Source organism: Peromyscus maniculatus, chromosome 3 (genome assembly GCF_049852395.1).
Source record: "Peromyscus maniculatus bairdii isolate BWxNUB_F1_BW_parent chromosome 3, HU_Pman_BW_mat_3.1, whole genome shotgun sequence".
NCBI lineage: Eukaryota > Metazoa > Chordata > Mammalia > Rodentia > Cricetidae > Peromyscus > Peromyscus maniculatus.
The window spans coordinates 80,204,695-80,221,673 of NC_134854.1; the positions used below are offsets into that span (position 1 = coordinate 80,204,695).

The following is a 16,979-nucleotide window of genomic DNA, read 5'->3' on the forward strand; positions in this document are numbered from 1 at the left end:
TTCCCAGATCAACATAATTTTTATTTAGTTGTACAGATAAGATTAATATTCTATGTTCCTCACTATTGTTTTAGGTGTTAACTATAAAACAAGGCAATTTAAATCAATAGGATTAGTTTTCTAAGGCATAAGGCCCAGGTGCAATATAGGCACACAAAGTGTGCATTCTGTATAGGATGCAACTTTGAATGCCTTTATTATCTCTAGTATGCTATATATACAGGTAGATACATGGAGAAATATATAGAAATATATGATATCCAGTCTGGAACATCAAAAGTTAAAGAGACAGGTTAATAAAGAATAAGTAGGTAAAACAGAATGATGGTATAGACATATTGACCAGTGAATCACAAGTTTGATGCATACGCTATTATTTTTTCCACATATATGAAATATGCTTCCACTATGATGTTAAGAAGAATGCACTTTCCACGTATGTCCTCATTAAAGAATATACTTTATTTCCAATCTGGACTTGGAGTCATAGCCAATATGTTTCTCCTTTTTTTCTACACTTTCATAATCCTGTGTCACAGACCTAAGCCCATGGACCTGATCTCCTGTCAACTGACCTTCATCCACATAATAATGGTCATCATTGGAGGGGATATTTGGCTTACACACATATTTGAGTACCTGAACTTTGAGAATGACTTCAAATGTAAGGCAACTTTTTACATGAACAGAGTGATGAGAGGCCTCTCCATCTGCATCACCTGCCTCCTAAGTGTGTTCCAGGCTGTCACTATCAGTCCCAGTACCTCATTGTTGGCAAAATTTAAGCATAAACTAAAAACATACATGATGTATGCTTTCTTCTACCTCTGGTCTTTCAATTTGTCTTTCAGTAGTAGGTGGATCTTCTATGTTGGTGCTTTTACCAATGTGAGTGAGAGCAACCAGATGAAGGTCACTGAATCCTGCTCACTCTTCCCCATGAACTACATCACCAGGGCACTTATTTTAACAGTTACAGTCTCCAGAGATGTCTTTCTTGTAGGAGTTATGTTGACCACAAGTGCATACATGGTGATCATCTTGTTCAGACATCAGAGGCAATGCAAGCATCTTCACAGCATCAGCCACCTGAGAGCATCCCCTGAGAAGAGGGCCACCCAGACCATCTTGCTGCTGGTGGTTTTCTTTGTGGTCATGTACTGGGTGGACTTCATCATTTCATCCACCTCAGTCCTGTTATGGACATACAACCCAGTCATCTTAACTCTTCAGAAGTTTGTGATGAATGTCTATCCTACAATTATTCCTTTGGTACAAATCAGTTCTGATAACAGAATAATCAATATGCTGAAAAACTTGCAGGCAATGCGCCACCAGATTTTTAAAAAAGGTTAAATTTTCTCTTCATTCAAAAAACCAATTTATATGTATGAGTGTAGTGCCAGCATGCATGTATGTGTGAATTCCTCATTCCAACAGAGGTCGGAGGAGGTCATTGGCCCTGCCCCCTTGCACTGGACATTTATATAGTTGTAAGGAGTCATGCTGGTACAACACCAATATTTTTTCCCCTAAAAACAGATTCTTCTTAAACTGTTTAATAGTTCAAGTAGCAAAGCATGATTCTTCATATGATTGGAATAAAATGTGTGGTATTACTTGTGTACACTCTTGTGACATTTTTGCTGCCAAGTACTATAAACTTCATTGTACACCAGAAGTTGTTGTTTCCACAGGAATTCTCTTACTTGCTCCCTTTTATTTTATGTCATAAATGTCTGTACAAGTCCTATCATCAAGTCTGTACAGTCCTATCATCTCAGCCTTTGATGGCATCAGGAGTCATGAACCTCATCTCAGACTGTGTCTTCATCAGGGCCATGAACATATATATGGGCCCCTTAGCTGCCCAGGCCCAGACATCACCATGACCTTGGTGGAAATAAGCCACTCACATTTATCTGATCCTTAACTCTTTCATCATTTAGATTACCTCTGTCTATAGTACATGAACTATTCTGTCTCTCTTCCCCCATACCACACCATTCATTTCCTCACTATAATAGTGCCCATCTGCCCAGCACTGCAAAGCATCAGACAGACATATGTTTTCTCCTTGGAATCCAGGACAAAGTGCCCTGAGCTTGAGTGTGGGTCTCCTTGTCCCACTCAGTCCATCATGGTACTGGGTAGGACCACACTTCCTTCTCAGAGTCTGGGATCTTCCACTGTAGGCCTGGCTGTGGGTCTGTTGGAAATTTTCTTTTCTTGTCTTGTCTTTTACTAGTTCTGTGTGTGCATCTCATGTATTTTTGTGGGTATGTCTTTCCTCAGTTTGGAAAAATTTTCTTTTATGACCTTGTTGAAAGTCTTGTCTTTGCCACCAACTTGGGATTCTTGACTCTCTTTTGCCTATAATTTGAAAGTCTGATATTTTCATGGTATTCGACATACACAATACTTTCAAGGAGTGCACTCTATCAGCTGAGTACATCAGTAGCCCCCAGTCTGCTATCTGCTGATAATACAGTTATATCATCTCATGTCTGTGCCATCTGTAAGAAAGATTACTTTACCAAAGGGTGTTTGGAGAAGGTGACATTTTTCTTATTTTTTTCTTCCTATTTTTTTAAGGAAAGGAAGAGTTTATTTAGGTGTATGGATTCACAGGGTCCAGAGTCCATCATGGCATGGCAGCAAGTTACAGACATGGTGTCAGGAGCAGAAAGTTGAGAGTTTACATCTTGAAACACAAGCATGAAGCAGAGAGAACTGGAAATAGCAGAAGTCTTTAAACTCTCAAAGCCTGCCTCCGGTGACATATTTCCTTCATCAAGGTCATACCTCTTAATCATCCCCACTTTTGTGGGATATTTTGTTTGCATTCTGATATTCCTGAAACTGGCAATGAAGTTTACTTTGATTCAGAGGGCAGAAGTAGCTACTAGCTGATCAAAAATTAGCCATAGAAGTTTTGGAGAACTAAGCACAGATAGGGATACACAGGAAGTAGTAGACTGGGACTTAGAGAAAAATCTTGGCTTTTTTGGATCAAAAAACAAGAGAAAGGGTAGTTCAGTGGTCAGTTTTCCCACTGCTTTTCTCATCATTCAGCTTCTTACTCTGATCTCTAACTCCTGAATTCTTATTAACAAGAATAATTAGACGAATGCTCTATCTGGCACCCAATGTGGGGCATAGGGTCACATGTCCACTGGCTTTGCAGCTGCTGCAGGTGTCACTATGGCTGGCTTTTCCGGCCTTCCCCGATGCCCTCTGTGTAAATCTGGGGTTTTCCCATTGTAGGTTATCTACAGTGGCCTCCAACTGCTGCTGTCCCTGGCCCCATACTCCACAGGTGGCTGGGCACCAAATGCCATAGGAGTTAGCTGCCCACTGCCAGCTGGCTCTGTCCTTCAGGCAGTCCCCATGCTCTCGCTTCCTTCCATGCAGGCTTCTTCCATACATCTCCCTGTGTCCACTTTTCAGGTAGTTGACTCCTCCCTGTGGGTGGATGGCTTCCCCTGTGTGCCCTCTTCAGGCTGCTGCCGCACCAGACTGGCTGCCTTGATACCTTCTTGGTCTTTTACTACGATTGTCATCACCACACGTTCTAAACACCTAACTACGGGCAAACGGCTGCAGCTGTCCTCAGCCAAGCCGTGCACCACAGAGCCCGGCCATGCACCACAGTGACAGCCAGCCTCACATCTCATTGTCATCATCATCAGATCTGGAGAGACCCTCGGGAAGTTCTAAGGGGGAATTATTTTATTTTTTTTTAATTTTTTCCACATGTTAATAATGGGGAACAATATTATGATACAGGGAGTTAGTTCTCTGTATGGTTCCATATTGAACGGCTTCAAAATGAAAAAAAAAATTAAATGAAGGGATAAAAACCTACCTGATATTGACATGAGGTCAATGATAATCATTATCACTTTGGTAATTCATGCTTTATCCTTAAAAAATGTGTTTGATTTTGGAGTCAACTATGAAAAATTGGCTGATAAGATACAATCTTTAGAAAGACCTATAAATGAAACTAAGAAAATATTCACACAGAAACAGAGGAAATTTGAGAAGAATCTACTGCTTTTTTTAAAAAAAACTATACCTTTGCAAAAACAAGATAGAGAAAAATTGCCTTCACTGTGCTTACTTATAGTAATTCCCAGCCTGTAAAAAGATATCAGTGGAAAATTGTTCCACAATGGATGTTAAGCAGCCCTACCTTGTGTCAATATTTTGTACAACAACCATTGAAAATAATTCTTAAAAAAACTTCCTCAATCTATAACTTACCCTTAGATGGGTGATATCGTATTAGCTGATTCAGACTCAGATACCTTAGTAAAAGTGTTTAAAGAGGTAAAGAAAATTTTGCCTTGGTGGTGATTATAAATTGTTCCTGAAAATTACAAAGAAGAGATTCTATTAATTAATTACCCATGATATAAAATAGGTTTACAAAAATTCAGCCACAGAAAGTACAAATCAGGAGAGCTCAATTATGAACTCTTAACGATTTTTAAAAATCGCTGGCAGATATTAACTGGCTACAGCCCACGATTACATTGATAACTCAAGAATTTATTTCAAACCTTACAGGGTGATAAGGACTTAAATAATTCAAGAAACTCCACTACCTGCAGGTAGTAACAAAAGGGTACACAAGGAAATGAATTTGGCAAATGGATGTGTTACATTTTGCGGAATCTCAAAAAGTAAAAATGTACACCACACCATAGATACATATTCTGCATTTCAATGGACAACATCTTTGAGTTCTGAAAAGGCTGATTCTGTAATCACACATCTATTAGAAGTTATGGCTGTCATGGGGATGTGGGCATCATTTTTTTTATACTGTTTCTTGTTGTCCAGGCATAATGAAATCTTAAGGGCACCCTTTGTTGCAGAGGAACCTTAGGTGCCTGTCCAGGCAGCCAAATGCTTTGTCATTTCTATATTTTAGAGGTTGTTTGCTCGGCACTTCCTGTTTACTCAGGTAATATTATATCTTCCTTGTGTCTCTAAAGGAGTTGAAGACTAGATAGTTATAGTTACAGTGTTCCTTGTTAACAAATTCAAAAGCGAAACTCACAAAAGTGTTGTAAAGTGTATAAGTTTGAGTGACATAATTAAATTGTTTCTCTAAGAAAATGTTTTGAGGTAAAAAAAATAGTTTTGTGGTGGTAATACAAGTTAGGATAGAAAGTAAATTAGGTACAAAACTTTGGACTCACCGGCATAGGTGAGAAATGGAGTACTTTTTCTGGTTTTGCCAAATGCAAATGGACTGGACATTGTGAATGTAATTCTTACCCACTAATTATTCTTATTGTATATAGTTATATTGTGTTAGAGTTAAAACCTTCTATTTTTATTTAGACTATAAGGGGAAATGTTGTGGGATAATTTGATCACATTCTGATGCTCCTGAGACTGACAATGAAGTTTGCTTTGAATCAGAGGGTAGAACTAGCTACTAGCTGACCAAAATTAGACATAGAGATTTTGTAAGACCAAGAGCACATAGAAAGACACAGGCAGTAGTAGGACTGGAGTTAGAGAGAGTCTCAGCATGTTGACATCTAGGAGTGAGAGGGAGAGAGAGAGAGAGAGAGAGAGAGAGAGAGAGAGAGAGAGAGAGAGAGAGAGAGAGAGAGACCATTCAGGTTCTTACCCCAATATCTGACTTCCAAATTTTTAATAGTAAAGAATAAATAGATGAATGCTTCACACCATACAGCAACATCAACTGGAAACTAAGTGTTCAAATGCCCAAGACTCTGGGTAATATCTCATTTAAACCACCACAGCTCTGGTATGATTTAGATCATCTTTTGTGTGTTTCATATATTAGTCCCTGTCTAGCAACTGCAAAATCTCTGCTTTGGGGTTTATTTTAGTTATCATAGAAAATTTTTGAATATTTCCCTTTGAATAAGAAAAGCACAAGTTTTAGCTATAGAAGTTTCCTTTGCTTTTCTTCTTTATTTTAGCTTAATGTTTAGCTGTGGGTCTGCATCTGTTTCCATCAGTTACTAGGGGAAACTTCTCTGATGACTATTGGGCTAGGCACCAATCTATGTGTATAGCAGAATAACGTTAGGCATCATTACATTGACATTTTTTTCCAGTCGTGTTTGGTTCTATCCTAGGTCTCTGGGTCAACTAGCCTGTGGGTTCTGATGATTACAGCAGTGTCAGGGGTGGGCTTATTCTCCTGCCATGGGTTTTAGGCTTGACCAGTCATTGGTTTGCCACTCCCTCGATCTCTAGGCCACCCTTACCTCAGCACATCCCATAGGCAGGACAGAGTGTAGGTCGAAGGTTATGTGGCTGGTTGGACATTTTCTAATTTTAGCAAAAATGCTGATAATTTCCAGGTGAGACCCTGAAGCCACTATCAAGTAAGTATGGAGGCTATCAGGAATGTTTTGGAAGCAGGAAGGATACCTTGGGGAAGTGAAAATGTTTTTCTACTTCTTTTAAATGGACATTATTAATTTTCCTTTTGTTTTGTCCACAAGGACTGGGATCAGCTCATCCACACAGACAGATATGGCCTGGGGAGAGTAGCTCACACAAGGGAAACCCAGAGCTCAGCTGTTCCCACTCCACTGTTCTCCTGGAATTAGGAAGTTCACTTTCCCATTTGATGGTACATCTTTCTAACAACCTCAAGGTCAGAAGTGCCCTCTACAGAGGACACGATAATTACCGGTCTAGAGAGAGATAAGCCGATGATATTTCTTCCTTATAACTGCTTCTAAAGGCCTCATTCTACACTGATGTTTATCATAGGCCTGGCCAGGTGAGTGTTTGCTTCTTTCTTCATTAATAGTGAGAGCTGTTAAGTGTTAGAATGAAACAGGATTTTCTGTAATAAAATGAGTAGAGAGTTCTCTGCTTAGAACTTTACTTTTGAGCCCTGCTGTGTCAGAAGCACACACTACAGATGCCTGTAGACATAAAATATTAGTGTAATGATCTGTAAAAGAACATAGATTTAACTCACTATGACCTGCTATGCTGTGAATATGTTGCTCTGTATGATTGATAAACAAAACACTGATTGGCCAGTAGCCAGGCAGGAAGTATAGGATAGGTGGGACAAGGGGAGAAGAGAATTCTGGGAAGTAGAAGGCTGAGTCCGGAGACCATGCCGCCACTGTGAGAAGCAACATGGTAAGATATCGGAAAGCCACGAGCCATGTGTCAAGGTATGGATTTATAGAAATGGGTTAATTTAAGATATAAGAGCTAGATAGGAAGAAGCCTGCCACAGCCATACAGTCTATAAGTAATGTAAGTCTCTTTGTGTTTGCTTGGGTCCGACTGGCTGCAGGACTGGTAGGTGAGAAAGATTTGACCTGACCATGGGCCAGGCAGGACCAGGAAAACTTCAGCTACATTGACCGCTAAATATAATATATGTGACAGTATGTGGGGCTCTTGGAAAGAAGACATGGACTAACCGATGTGCGGATAGAGACAGGAAAGGCTAGTAGGGTGAATATTATACATTGAATGAAAATGTCATGAAATCCTTCATTTTTTGCAATGACTGTTCACTAGTACATATGTAAAAAGTAGCCCCAAGTAGAATATTTTAAGCTTATATCAGACTAGTTATTTTCCTGAGTGCATATTCTAAAAATTCTAAAAATGTGGTTCCATCTATCTAATGCCAACTGTGTTAGTCTTACATTCCTGTCATAAAATACCTAAAAAAAACTTAGAGAGTAAAACAGAGAACCCACACTTATTTGTTTGCTGGACTACATTTATAATACTAAATTACATTGAAATGATATTTTTTTTGTCATCTTACTACTTTTCTCATGTTAACTATCTATACATTTATTCATATGAAACTTAAGCCAGAAATATACAACAAATGTTAACTAATTTAGAGTTTATCAGTAATTTTCTGTTCTGTTAAATTTGCATATACTTAGGAATTCTGAGAAAAAATTTCAACTTATTTACTTTTGAATGTATAAATAAGTTTTTAAAAGTTTTACATATTTTTTTATTCTATTGCAGTGATTTCTAAAAAGTATATCTTTTCTGGGTATTTAAAAATATCTGAAAATTGCCGGGCGGTGGTGGCGCACGCCTTTAATCCCAGCACTCGGGAGGCAGAGCCAGGCGGATCTCTGTGAGTTCGAGGCCAGCCTGGGCTACCAAGTGAGCTCCAGGAAAGGCTCAAAGCTACGCAGAGAAACCCTGTCTCGAAAAACCAAAAAAAAAAAAAAAAAAAAAAATCTGAAAATCTTACCTCAGTTATTTACTAAATCCTTGTAAAGTTATCCTTACAAAAATGTAAAGTGGAAAATTTTCAGTTTGATATTAAATGTTTTAATTAAAATAAATTAAGTTTTAATATTTCAAGTTTATAAATTGAACTTTGTAACATTGACATTGATATAATATTGAGTAAGCTTTTCATTGGCAATGAAAAACTAATTTCAATTCTTGAATAGTATCAAAATCCCTACTAGTTACAAAATACAATTGCCTATAAATATGCATTAATAAAACATGCCAAGTCAATTTAAGTTTAGCTGCCAAGTCCCATGAGTCCATTTTTACTTTGTTGGGATCTCATTTACTAATGCATACAGGAGACTCAAATGGAGAATGAAGGCAGGTGTGGTGGCACACACCTGTGATCCCAGCACTTTGGAGGCTAAGACAGGAGCATTGTGAGTTTGATGGAACCTGAACTACAGGTTTAGATTCTCTCTCTCTCTCTCTCTCTCTCTCTCTCTCTCTCTCTCTCTCTCTCTCTCTCTCTCTCTCTCTCTCACACACACACACACACACACACACACACACACACATGAATACAACAAAATTAAAATGGAAATCAGATAACATAAAATTTTAAAATCGTCTTTTAAAAAATGGCACAAACTATGCCAGTAAATGTCATTAGTCACTGGCCACTGATTATCAACACCACAAAAAACAAACGATAGAAGCATGAGTTTACATCTGCAAGAATTACAGAAATTTCAATTTGTTTTGAGTAATTCACATTGAAAGTTTGCACTCAAGCACTGGGCAGCAACTTCATGGATTTGATCAAGTCACCCAGAAACAGAGACATACTCTCCATTTTTCTTCAAGTTCATTTATTTCATGAGCATATGTGGTATAACTCTCAGATTTTCATTCAAGTGCTGTACATGTATTCAAGTTAGCAGCCCCAGCACACACTATGCTATTGATCTAGTCTTAGGCCCATTAGTCTAGTCATTTTCTCTGTCTGTCTCTCTCACTCTCTCTCTGTCTGTCTGTTTCTCTGTCTCTGACTATGTCTCTCTCTGTTTCTCTTTGTCAGTCTCTGTCTCTGTCTCTGTCTCTGTCTCTGTCTCTGTCTCTCTCTCTCTCTCTCTCTCTCTCTCTCTCACACACACACACACACACACACACACTTAGATTGAACATTTTCATATCTTTCCCAGACTTACACCGTGTGACGTGTGATCCAGCTGTGGTGTGACTGCTTCCCCACAGGCTCGGCAGTGACGTTCTGCTGCTGCTGCTGCTTCATCTCAGGGAAACTGGCTCATAACTGTGAGAATGTAATGTTCTAGTCAGTGTCTGTGGGTTTCCAGTTTGACCTGTGCTAAACTAATTTCCAAAGAATAAGTTATGCATTAAAATTATTTGTGTATCAGGTAATAGCGAAGAACTAATACCTTATTAAAAAATAATCACTATTTATTCCTGCTGGTATTATGTATTTCATAAAGATTTCATGGACCTAATTTGAGTGGCTAAGGTCTGCACCTTCTTAGATTCCTGAAGACTTATTAATATTGCTGACAGTGGACCGTGCACCAGCCAACACCATGTATCTTGTCACCTGAAAGTCACACAATCACTCTGTGTTCTCTCTGAGCGGTCCTGCTGCCTTTTGGTCATTACTTACTAACTATGGTAAAAGTGAAAATGAAAATGATTCTTTTTATGGAGTATATTTCTATGTTCATTATGTTATTAAATCTCCACAAGAAGAATACAAAGCTCACCATAAATTCACACACAAGACCGTTTCAAATCAAACATTGTGATAATGAAGGAGTAAAGTGATTTTTCTCAGAATACTGTAGAGCTATGCATGAAGCAGCTCTAGGTTTCTATTGATGCACATCTCTTCAAACAGCTTCCTGAAGGTTGCTTGAACTTTAGGTCTGGGTCAATTTAATAGTGATGGCTTCTCCATATTATGAATGTTTATGGGTACACTTTGGGTTTTAGTACTTTAAACTAAATACTGTAACTTAAATTGATATGAAATGCCTTAGCACTGCAATTTTTTTTCAAATCAAACAAATAATTTTTCCAATCCATGTGTATGTTAACAACTCAGTTAGTAGCCATGGTAGCTATGGTCTTTTCTGGTTAGGTCTCAGCTAGGTGAGCTCCAGAGGAAGATGCCACATGATGGATTAGGAGATGCATCATTTTCTGTAAGTTATAAACATTGACAAATCAATAGATATGAAATATTGTTGACTATACCATTGGGCTAAGGAAAAAACATTTTAGATTACTACCTTTTACGTTATGTTATCAACTTTTTATATTACCTATAATACATGTGCTATATTGATAAATTACAGATGTATAATTAATGAAAAATTTTACAGATATGGTTTGTCCACTTTCAATTTTAAAATTAGAATTGAACTCTAAATCTTTCAGTTTGAAGACCAAGGCTTGAATAAAGTGTTAAGCTGGAGCTTTTATTTATTTAAGATTTATTATTTAAGATTTATTTATTTTATTCTCCATATATGAGTGTTTTGTCTGCATATATGTCTGTATGCCACTTGCATGCCTGGGTCATAGAGGACAATGGCTACCTAGAACTAGAGTTAAAGATGGTTATGAGCTTCCATGTCATGGCTGGGAATCTAACCCAGGTCATTTACAAGAGTAAACATACTCTGACCCACTGAGCTATCTCTCCAGCTTGTATCCCGGAGCTTTTATAAACACAGAGCATCACAGTACAGCTACTGTAGAAGTATATTGGTGGGAGAATCAGATGTTTGTCTCTGGCAATTGGGACGAGTCTATACCTTTACTGGATCAAGCTTTTCAAGAGCAAAAATCATGTAAATATAAAATGTGTGATTTATGGTATCATATTCATGGGAATGTGATAGGGTGGTCTTATTCACTAACTTCTGCATTATTTCTATACATGGAGGCATGCATTAATTTGTATATGTGGGATACGGTAGTGAGCTTGACAATACAATTGGGCACCCTTTTTCTCACAAGAATCTGAGTCAGTGAAGCAGTTTTCTATGTCTTTATCATGAAGCTAATTTTAAAGTACTGAATTGTATTAATTTGACAAAATAATGACACTGGTAACCAGGACAAATAACTAACATAGGCACCAAATGTAAGACTGTGGAGTGGAACTGTAAACACTGTCTGATTCTGATGACCTCTGATAACACTGCAGTCTTGGTTTCCACTGCATGGGAAGGAATCTCTTTTAAAACAGAAATTCCAAAACTGGATCACATTATGGTCATCTTTGGCAAGTTCAAGTTTTTTCCAGTGTGTTGAAAATAGTGTTTGTCTTAGTCGCATGTTCTCTCTTCTTGGAGGCTCCTAGCTCCACATCTTCAGATGTGAGTATGTAGCCTGCAGTAACTACAGACACCAGAGCAAAAGGGGACCATGGCCAGGATGGGGTGCGGCACAGAGAATTAGAGAGGAGAAGGGCAGGGTACATACAAGTGATCTCTTCAGAGAAACGGGCGAAGATTGAGTCCTTAGCAGGGAGGAGGGAAGTAAATATAGAAGAAGGTGGGAGGAAGGTACAGCTGAGTAGCAGGACACAAGTGATCTAATCAGGAAAATGAGAAAATGGGGGGTTCTAAGTTAAAGGGAGGGGACATCAATATAAAAGAAGGAGGTAGGTTAGGTAAAATAACAATATGGATCGCTGAAAAAGTTAGAAGGTGAAAAGAGAAAATAATCATAAAGAATCATACTATTAATGATTTACCCCACCAAAAAACAGTAAAAGCAGTGTTTTTCTTGATAGCTGGGAGTTAGTTCTTTAATCCTGAAGTAGAGTGTTCCAAAGGTGATGGGATGGGAGCTACCCTGGGAGACAGTTAGGATCATTTATAATTATAATTAATGATTACACAATTAACAGGGTGTGGAAAGTGCAATATATGTCTCCAAATGTATCTATGTCTTTAATTCTGGACTCTGGGGATGTAATACTTCATAGTATAAGGGACATAAAAAAAGGAACATATGATCAAAGACTAACATTTTGCTGATTAAAATAGTAGGATTATCATGAATTTTCACTGTGATTCCATTACAATTATGAGTCAAGCATAACTTTCAGTATCTATAAAAATAGAGCATATTAAAATTATACAACGTGAAACTTACTTACCTCACTCTTTTGGTTTCTTTTATGAATATTTTCCAGGTCAATGTAAGTTTTAGTTGGTTGCAAAAATGTGATTAATATTCTGTGTTCATCACTATTGTTTTAGGTGTTAACTATATAATGAGGCAATGTAAATCAATAGGATTGGATTTCTAAGGCATGACACCTAAGTGCAATACAGGCACACAAAGTGTGTGTTCTGATTAGGATGTGACTTTAAATGCCTTTATCATCTCTGGTATGCTATATATACAGGTAGATACATGGAGAAGTATATAGAAGTATATGTTATCCAGTCTGGAACATCAAAAGTTAAAGAGAGGTTAATAAAATTGGTAAGTAAAACAGAATAATGATAATAGACATACTGACAAGTGAATCATAAGTTTGATGAATATTATTTTTTTCCAGATATATGAAATATGCTTCCACTACAATGCTGAGATGAATACACTTTGCATATATGTCCACATTAAACAATATCCTTTATTTCCAATCTGTACTTGGAGTTCTAGCCAATATGTTTCTCCTTTTTTTCTACACTGTCATAATCCTCTGGCACAGACCTAAACCCACAGACCTGATCTCCTGCCAACTGACCTTCGTCCACATAGTGATTGTCCTCACTGGAGGGGACCTTTGGCTTACAGACATATTTGAGTCACTGAAATTTGAGAATGACTTCAAATGTAAGGCAACTTTTTACATGAGCAGAGTGATGAGAGGCCTCTCCATCTGCATCACCTGCCTCCTGAGTGTGTTCCAGGCTGTCACTATCAGTCCGAGGACCTCTTTGTTGGCAAAATTTAAACATAAACTTAAAACATACACAATCTATGCTTTCTTCTACCTCTGGTCTTTCAATTTGTCATTCAGTAGTAGGTGGATCTTCTATGTTGGTGCTTTTACCAATGTGAGTGAGAGCAACCAGATGAAGGTCACCAAATATTGCTCAATCTTCCCCAAGAACTACATCATTAGTGCACTGTCTTCAACAGTGACAATCTTCAGAGATGTCTTTCTTGTAGGAGTTATGCTGACCACAAGTGCATACATGGTGATCATCTTGTTTAGACATCAGAGGCAATGTAAGCATCTTCACAGCATCAGCCAACCGAGAGTGTCCCCTGAGAAGAGGGCCACCCAGACCATCTTGCTGCTGGTGGTTGTCTTTGTGGTCATGTACTGGGTGGACTTCATCATCTCATCCACCTCAGTACTGTTATGGAAGTACAACCCAGTCATCCTTACTGTTCAGAAGTTTGTGATGAATGCCTATCCCACAATTACTCCTTTGGTACAAATCAGTTCTGATAACAGAATAACCAATATTCTGAAAAAGATATAATCAGTGTGCCACCAAATTTTTTAAAAAGCATAAATTATCTCATTTTTTAATAAAATGATTTATTTATTTTTATTTATGTTTATGAGTATTGTGTCAGCTTTTATGCATGTGTCCTGGTCCCCACAAAGGTCAGAAGAGGTCCTTTCCCCCCTGGATATACAGATGGTTGTGAAGAGTCATTTTGGCGCAATTATTTTTTTTAAAAAACACAGATTCTTCTTAAACTGTTAAGTTGTTCAAGTAGCAAACCAAGAATCTTCCTATATTTAACTAAAGTTTGTGGTGTCATGAATGTACATTCTGATGACATTTCTACTGCTGAGTGATGCAGAGTTCTTTAGGTTCATTGTACACCACAAGTTGACATTTCCACAGGGAGTCCCTTACTCTCCCCCTTCTTATTTTATATCATCATTGTTCCACTGATGCCGAATTTACTCAAAGGGAGGAATTTTAATCTACTTTCAGCTACCGAGAATAGTTTAACTATCCTATTGTAGCTTTAATTCTCTTTCCTAATTATAGTTTCTCTGGATCATAAAAATAGTGTGAATTTCAATATTCCATTTTTACCCACAGTTACTTAAATAATCTTGTATGAAAATTTCATTTGCCTGTTTATTTGCACTTCATATCATCCAAACTTACTGAAAATCATCGGTACTAAAAATTGTTTATACATACGTACATGATGTGCAGTGTGGCTTTTGTGAGTGTGTGTGTGCATGTGAATGTTCACGGATGAAGGATATGTGTGCATGTGCACATGGAGACCAGGAGACAACCTTCCCTTTTCTTCTTCATGTGCCATTCATCTTTATTTTGAGAGAGCATCTCTCACTGTAACCTGGAGCTCACCCAATAGACCAAGATGGTAGCTCTAGTTCTTCTCCTGCCTCTGTCTCCCCAGCTCTGGCATTAGAACTGTTCACCACCAGATTCCACCATTTCAATGCTGTGTTTTTCTTTTATTGAAAAAAGATTATTTTTCTTATAATATATTCTAATTAGGGTTTCCTGCTCCCCTCCCCCTCTCAGTTCTTCCTCTCCTCCTCTCAACCAGATTTCTGCCTCTCCTTAGAAAAAAACCAAGCATCTGAGCAATAATAATAAAATAAACAACAAGATAAAACAAACATAAAAAAATCAGAGTAAGACAAAAGAAACCGAAGAAAAGAGCCAAAGAAAAAGCACAAGAATCACATATAGATATAGAAACAGAAATTCACACATAGGAATGTCATAAAAACACAAAAGCAGAAGTCATAATATAATGTGTATATGTATATGTATATGTATATGTATATGTATATGTATATGTATATGTATATGTATATGTATATGTAAATGCAAAGGGCCTGTAGATTCCATTGAGTTCATTTGGTGTTGACAATCTGCTGCTGGGCAGGAGGCCTTCCCTTAAGAGTGGTTTGTTTCCCCAGTGGGACTTATCGGTGAAAACTAATGTTTCACCTGCCAGTGGCTATCAAATGGAGACAGCTTCCGGGTTTGGGATGGGGGCATGTATCCACTTCTGTCTATCCAGGAGCCCATCTGGTTCAGACCTGTGCATCCTGCCATAGTCTCTGAGTTTCCACGAGTGTCTGTTGTGCTTTGTTTACAAGACCTTGTTTTCTTGGTGTTCTCCATCTACTCTGGCTCTTCCAATCTTTCTACCACTACTTCCAAAGAATCCTCTGGGCCCTGAGGGGAAGAATTTGATAGAGAGATCCAGTATAGGGCTGAGGTTTTCAAGGTCTCTCACTCTTTGCACATTTTCCGGCTGTGGGTCTCTGTGTTTGTTCTCATCTGCTTCTGGAAGAAGCCTCTCTGATGATGGCTGCTCAGGACACAGATCTATGAGCCCAGCAGAGTGTCATTTGGAGTCATTTTATTGCTACATTCTTTTAGTACAACACTAGTATTTGATTTTCTCCTTTGTTCTTTGGCTTATTTAGACTCAGATTCTTCACCATGCAAGCAGTGTCCAGTACGAATTCCATGCTTTAAATCAAATCAGATATTGGTCGGTTATACTCACAAGTTTGTGCCATTATTGTACTAGCATATCTTACAGGCAGGACACCATTGTAGATTGAAGGGTCTGCAGCTGGGTTGCTTTTTACTTTTCTCCTTTTGTAGTGTCCATGTTACCTTTCAGTACCATGAACTCTAATCTGTAGGGGTGAAGGCTTTAGATTGCCCCCCACTTGAATTCTTTGAGTTCAATTAGATGTGTAGGTGTGCCAGGGACTGCATATAAACATGCTGCCAGCAGAGATTGGAGAAAAGTGGACCCAAGATTGTGGACCATCAACCCTCTGTGTGTTCCCCTTCGGGTCCCCTCTAGAGGGCCAAGGCAGAAATGCCTGTGTCCCAAGGTCATGCTTTATGGAATGCACATGTCATGTCCTCCTCCATATAATTACTCCTTGTAATACTAGTCTTTTTCTTCTATCTGATCTTCATGTTCTGTGTTCCTAGATTAGTGGTGATTTCTGTGATACAGGAAAGGAGTGAAGTAAATTTCACAGGAAATTATACAGAGATGATCATCCAGGCTGGGGTTAAGGCAGTTATACAGTTCATGGGAAAGAATCTGCAGCCTGGGGAAGCTTTTCAGGCTTGGATAAACTGTACCGAATGTGTGGTCAACTATAGCACATGGTATGATGTGGATCAACACATTGGACTCAGTTTGGCCATGAAGAAAACTTCAGTTTCTGAGGATATTCCAAAGGCATTGTGTAAAACTTGAGACCCTAAGGGGTATTGGCTGAAGACTGTGGATGGAGTAACATATAGATGGGATGACAAACTAAAAGTGTGGGAACCTGGAATAGGAGGAAAATAGTGGCCTCCACCAAGAAAGGGAGATGGCAACTTTAATCCAGATATTTTTTATTCCTCCTGAAGGAGTGTGGAGACAATGTGGCAACTGATGGAGTGATCGCTACATATTTTATTGGGTTCCTAGATTAAAAAGAGGTACCAGGCTGGGCAGTGGTGGTGCACGCCTTCAATCCCAGCACCCGGGAGGCAGAATCAGGCGGATCTCTGAGTTTGAGGCCAGCCTCGTCTCCAAAGTGAGTTCCAGGAAAGGCACAAAGCTACACAGAGAAACCCTATCTCGAAAAACAAACAAACAAACAAACAAACAAAGAAAAAAAAGAGCTGCCAGAAAAGGTGAGCATCCTTTCATGG

General features: G+C 38.5%; 2 protein-coding genes across 2 annotated transcripts; both read left to right on the forward strand.

The window, feature by feature from the left end:
* Positions 1 to 438: 438 nt before the first annotated feature.
* On the forward strand, positions 439 to 1,603 carry LOC143272162 (vomeronasal type-1 receptor 90-like). The gene has a single exon (XM_076566056.1). The coding sequence runs from the start codon at positions 439 to 441 to the stop codon at positions 1,354 to 1,356; it is 918 nt and encodes a 305-aa protein (XP_076422171.1). The 3' UTR covers positions 1,357 to 1,603.
* An 11,179-nt stretch (positions 1,604 to 12,782) lies between these two features.
* Positions 12,783 to 13,775, forward strand: LOC143272163 (vomeronasal type-1 receptor 90-like). Its single transcript, XM_076566057.1, has one exon. It carries the CDS (start codon positions 12,891 to 12,893, stop codon positions 13,773 to 13,775), a length of 885 nt encoding a protein of 294 aa, XP_076422172.1. The 5' UTR covers positions 12,783 to 12,890.
* The last annotated feature ends 3,204 nt before the right edge of the window (positions 13,776 to 16,979 follow it).

Bases quoted from the DNA above. Each gene is read 5' to 3' on its own strand.
- LOC143272163 (XM_076566057.1), top strand. From the start codon at position 12,891: ATGTCCACATTAAACAATATCCTTTATTTCCAATCTGTACTTGGAGTT.
- LOC143272162 (XM_076566056.1), top strand. From the start codon at position 439: ATGTCCTCATTAAAGAATATACTTTATTTCCAATCTGGACTTGGAGTC.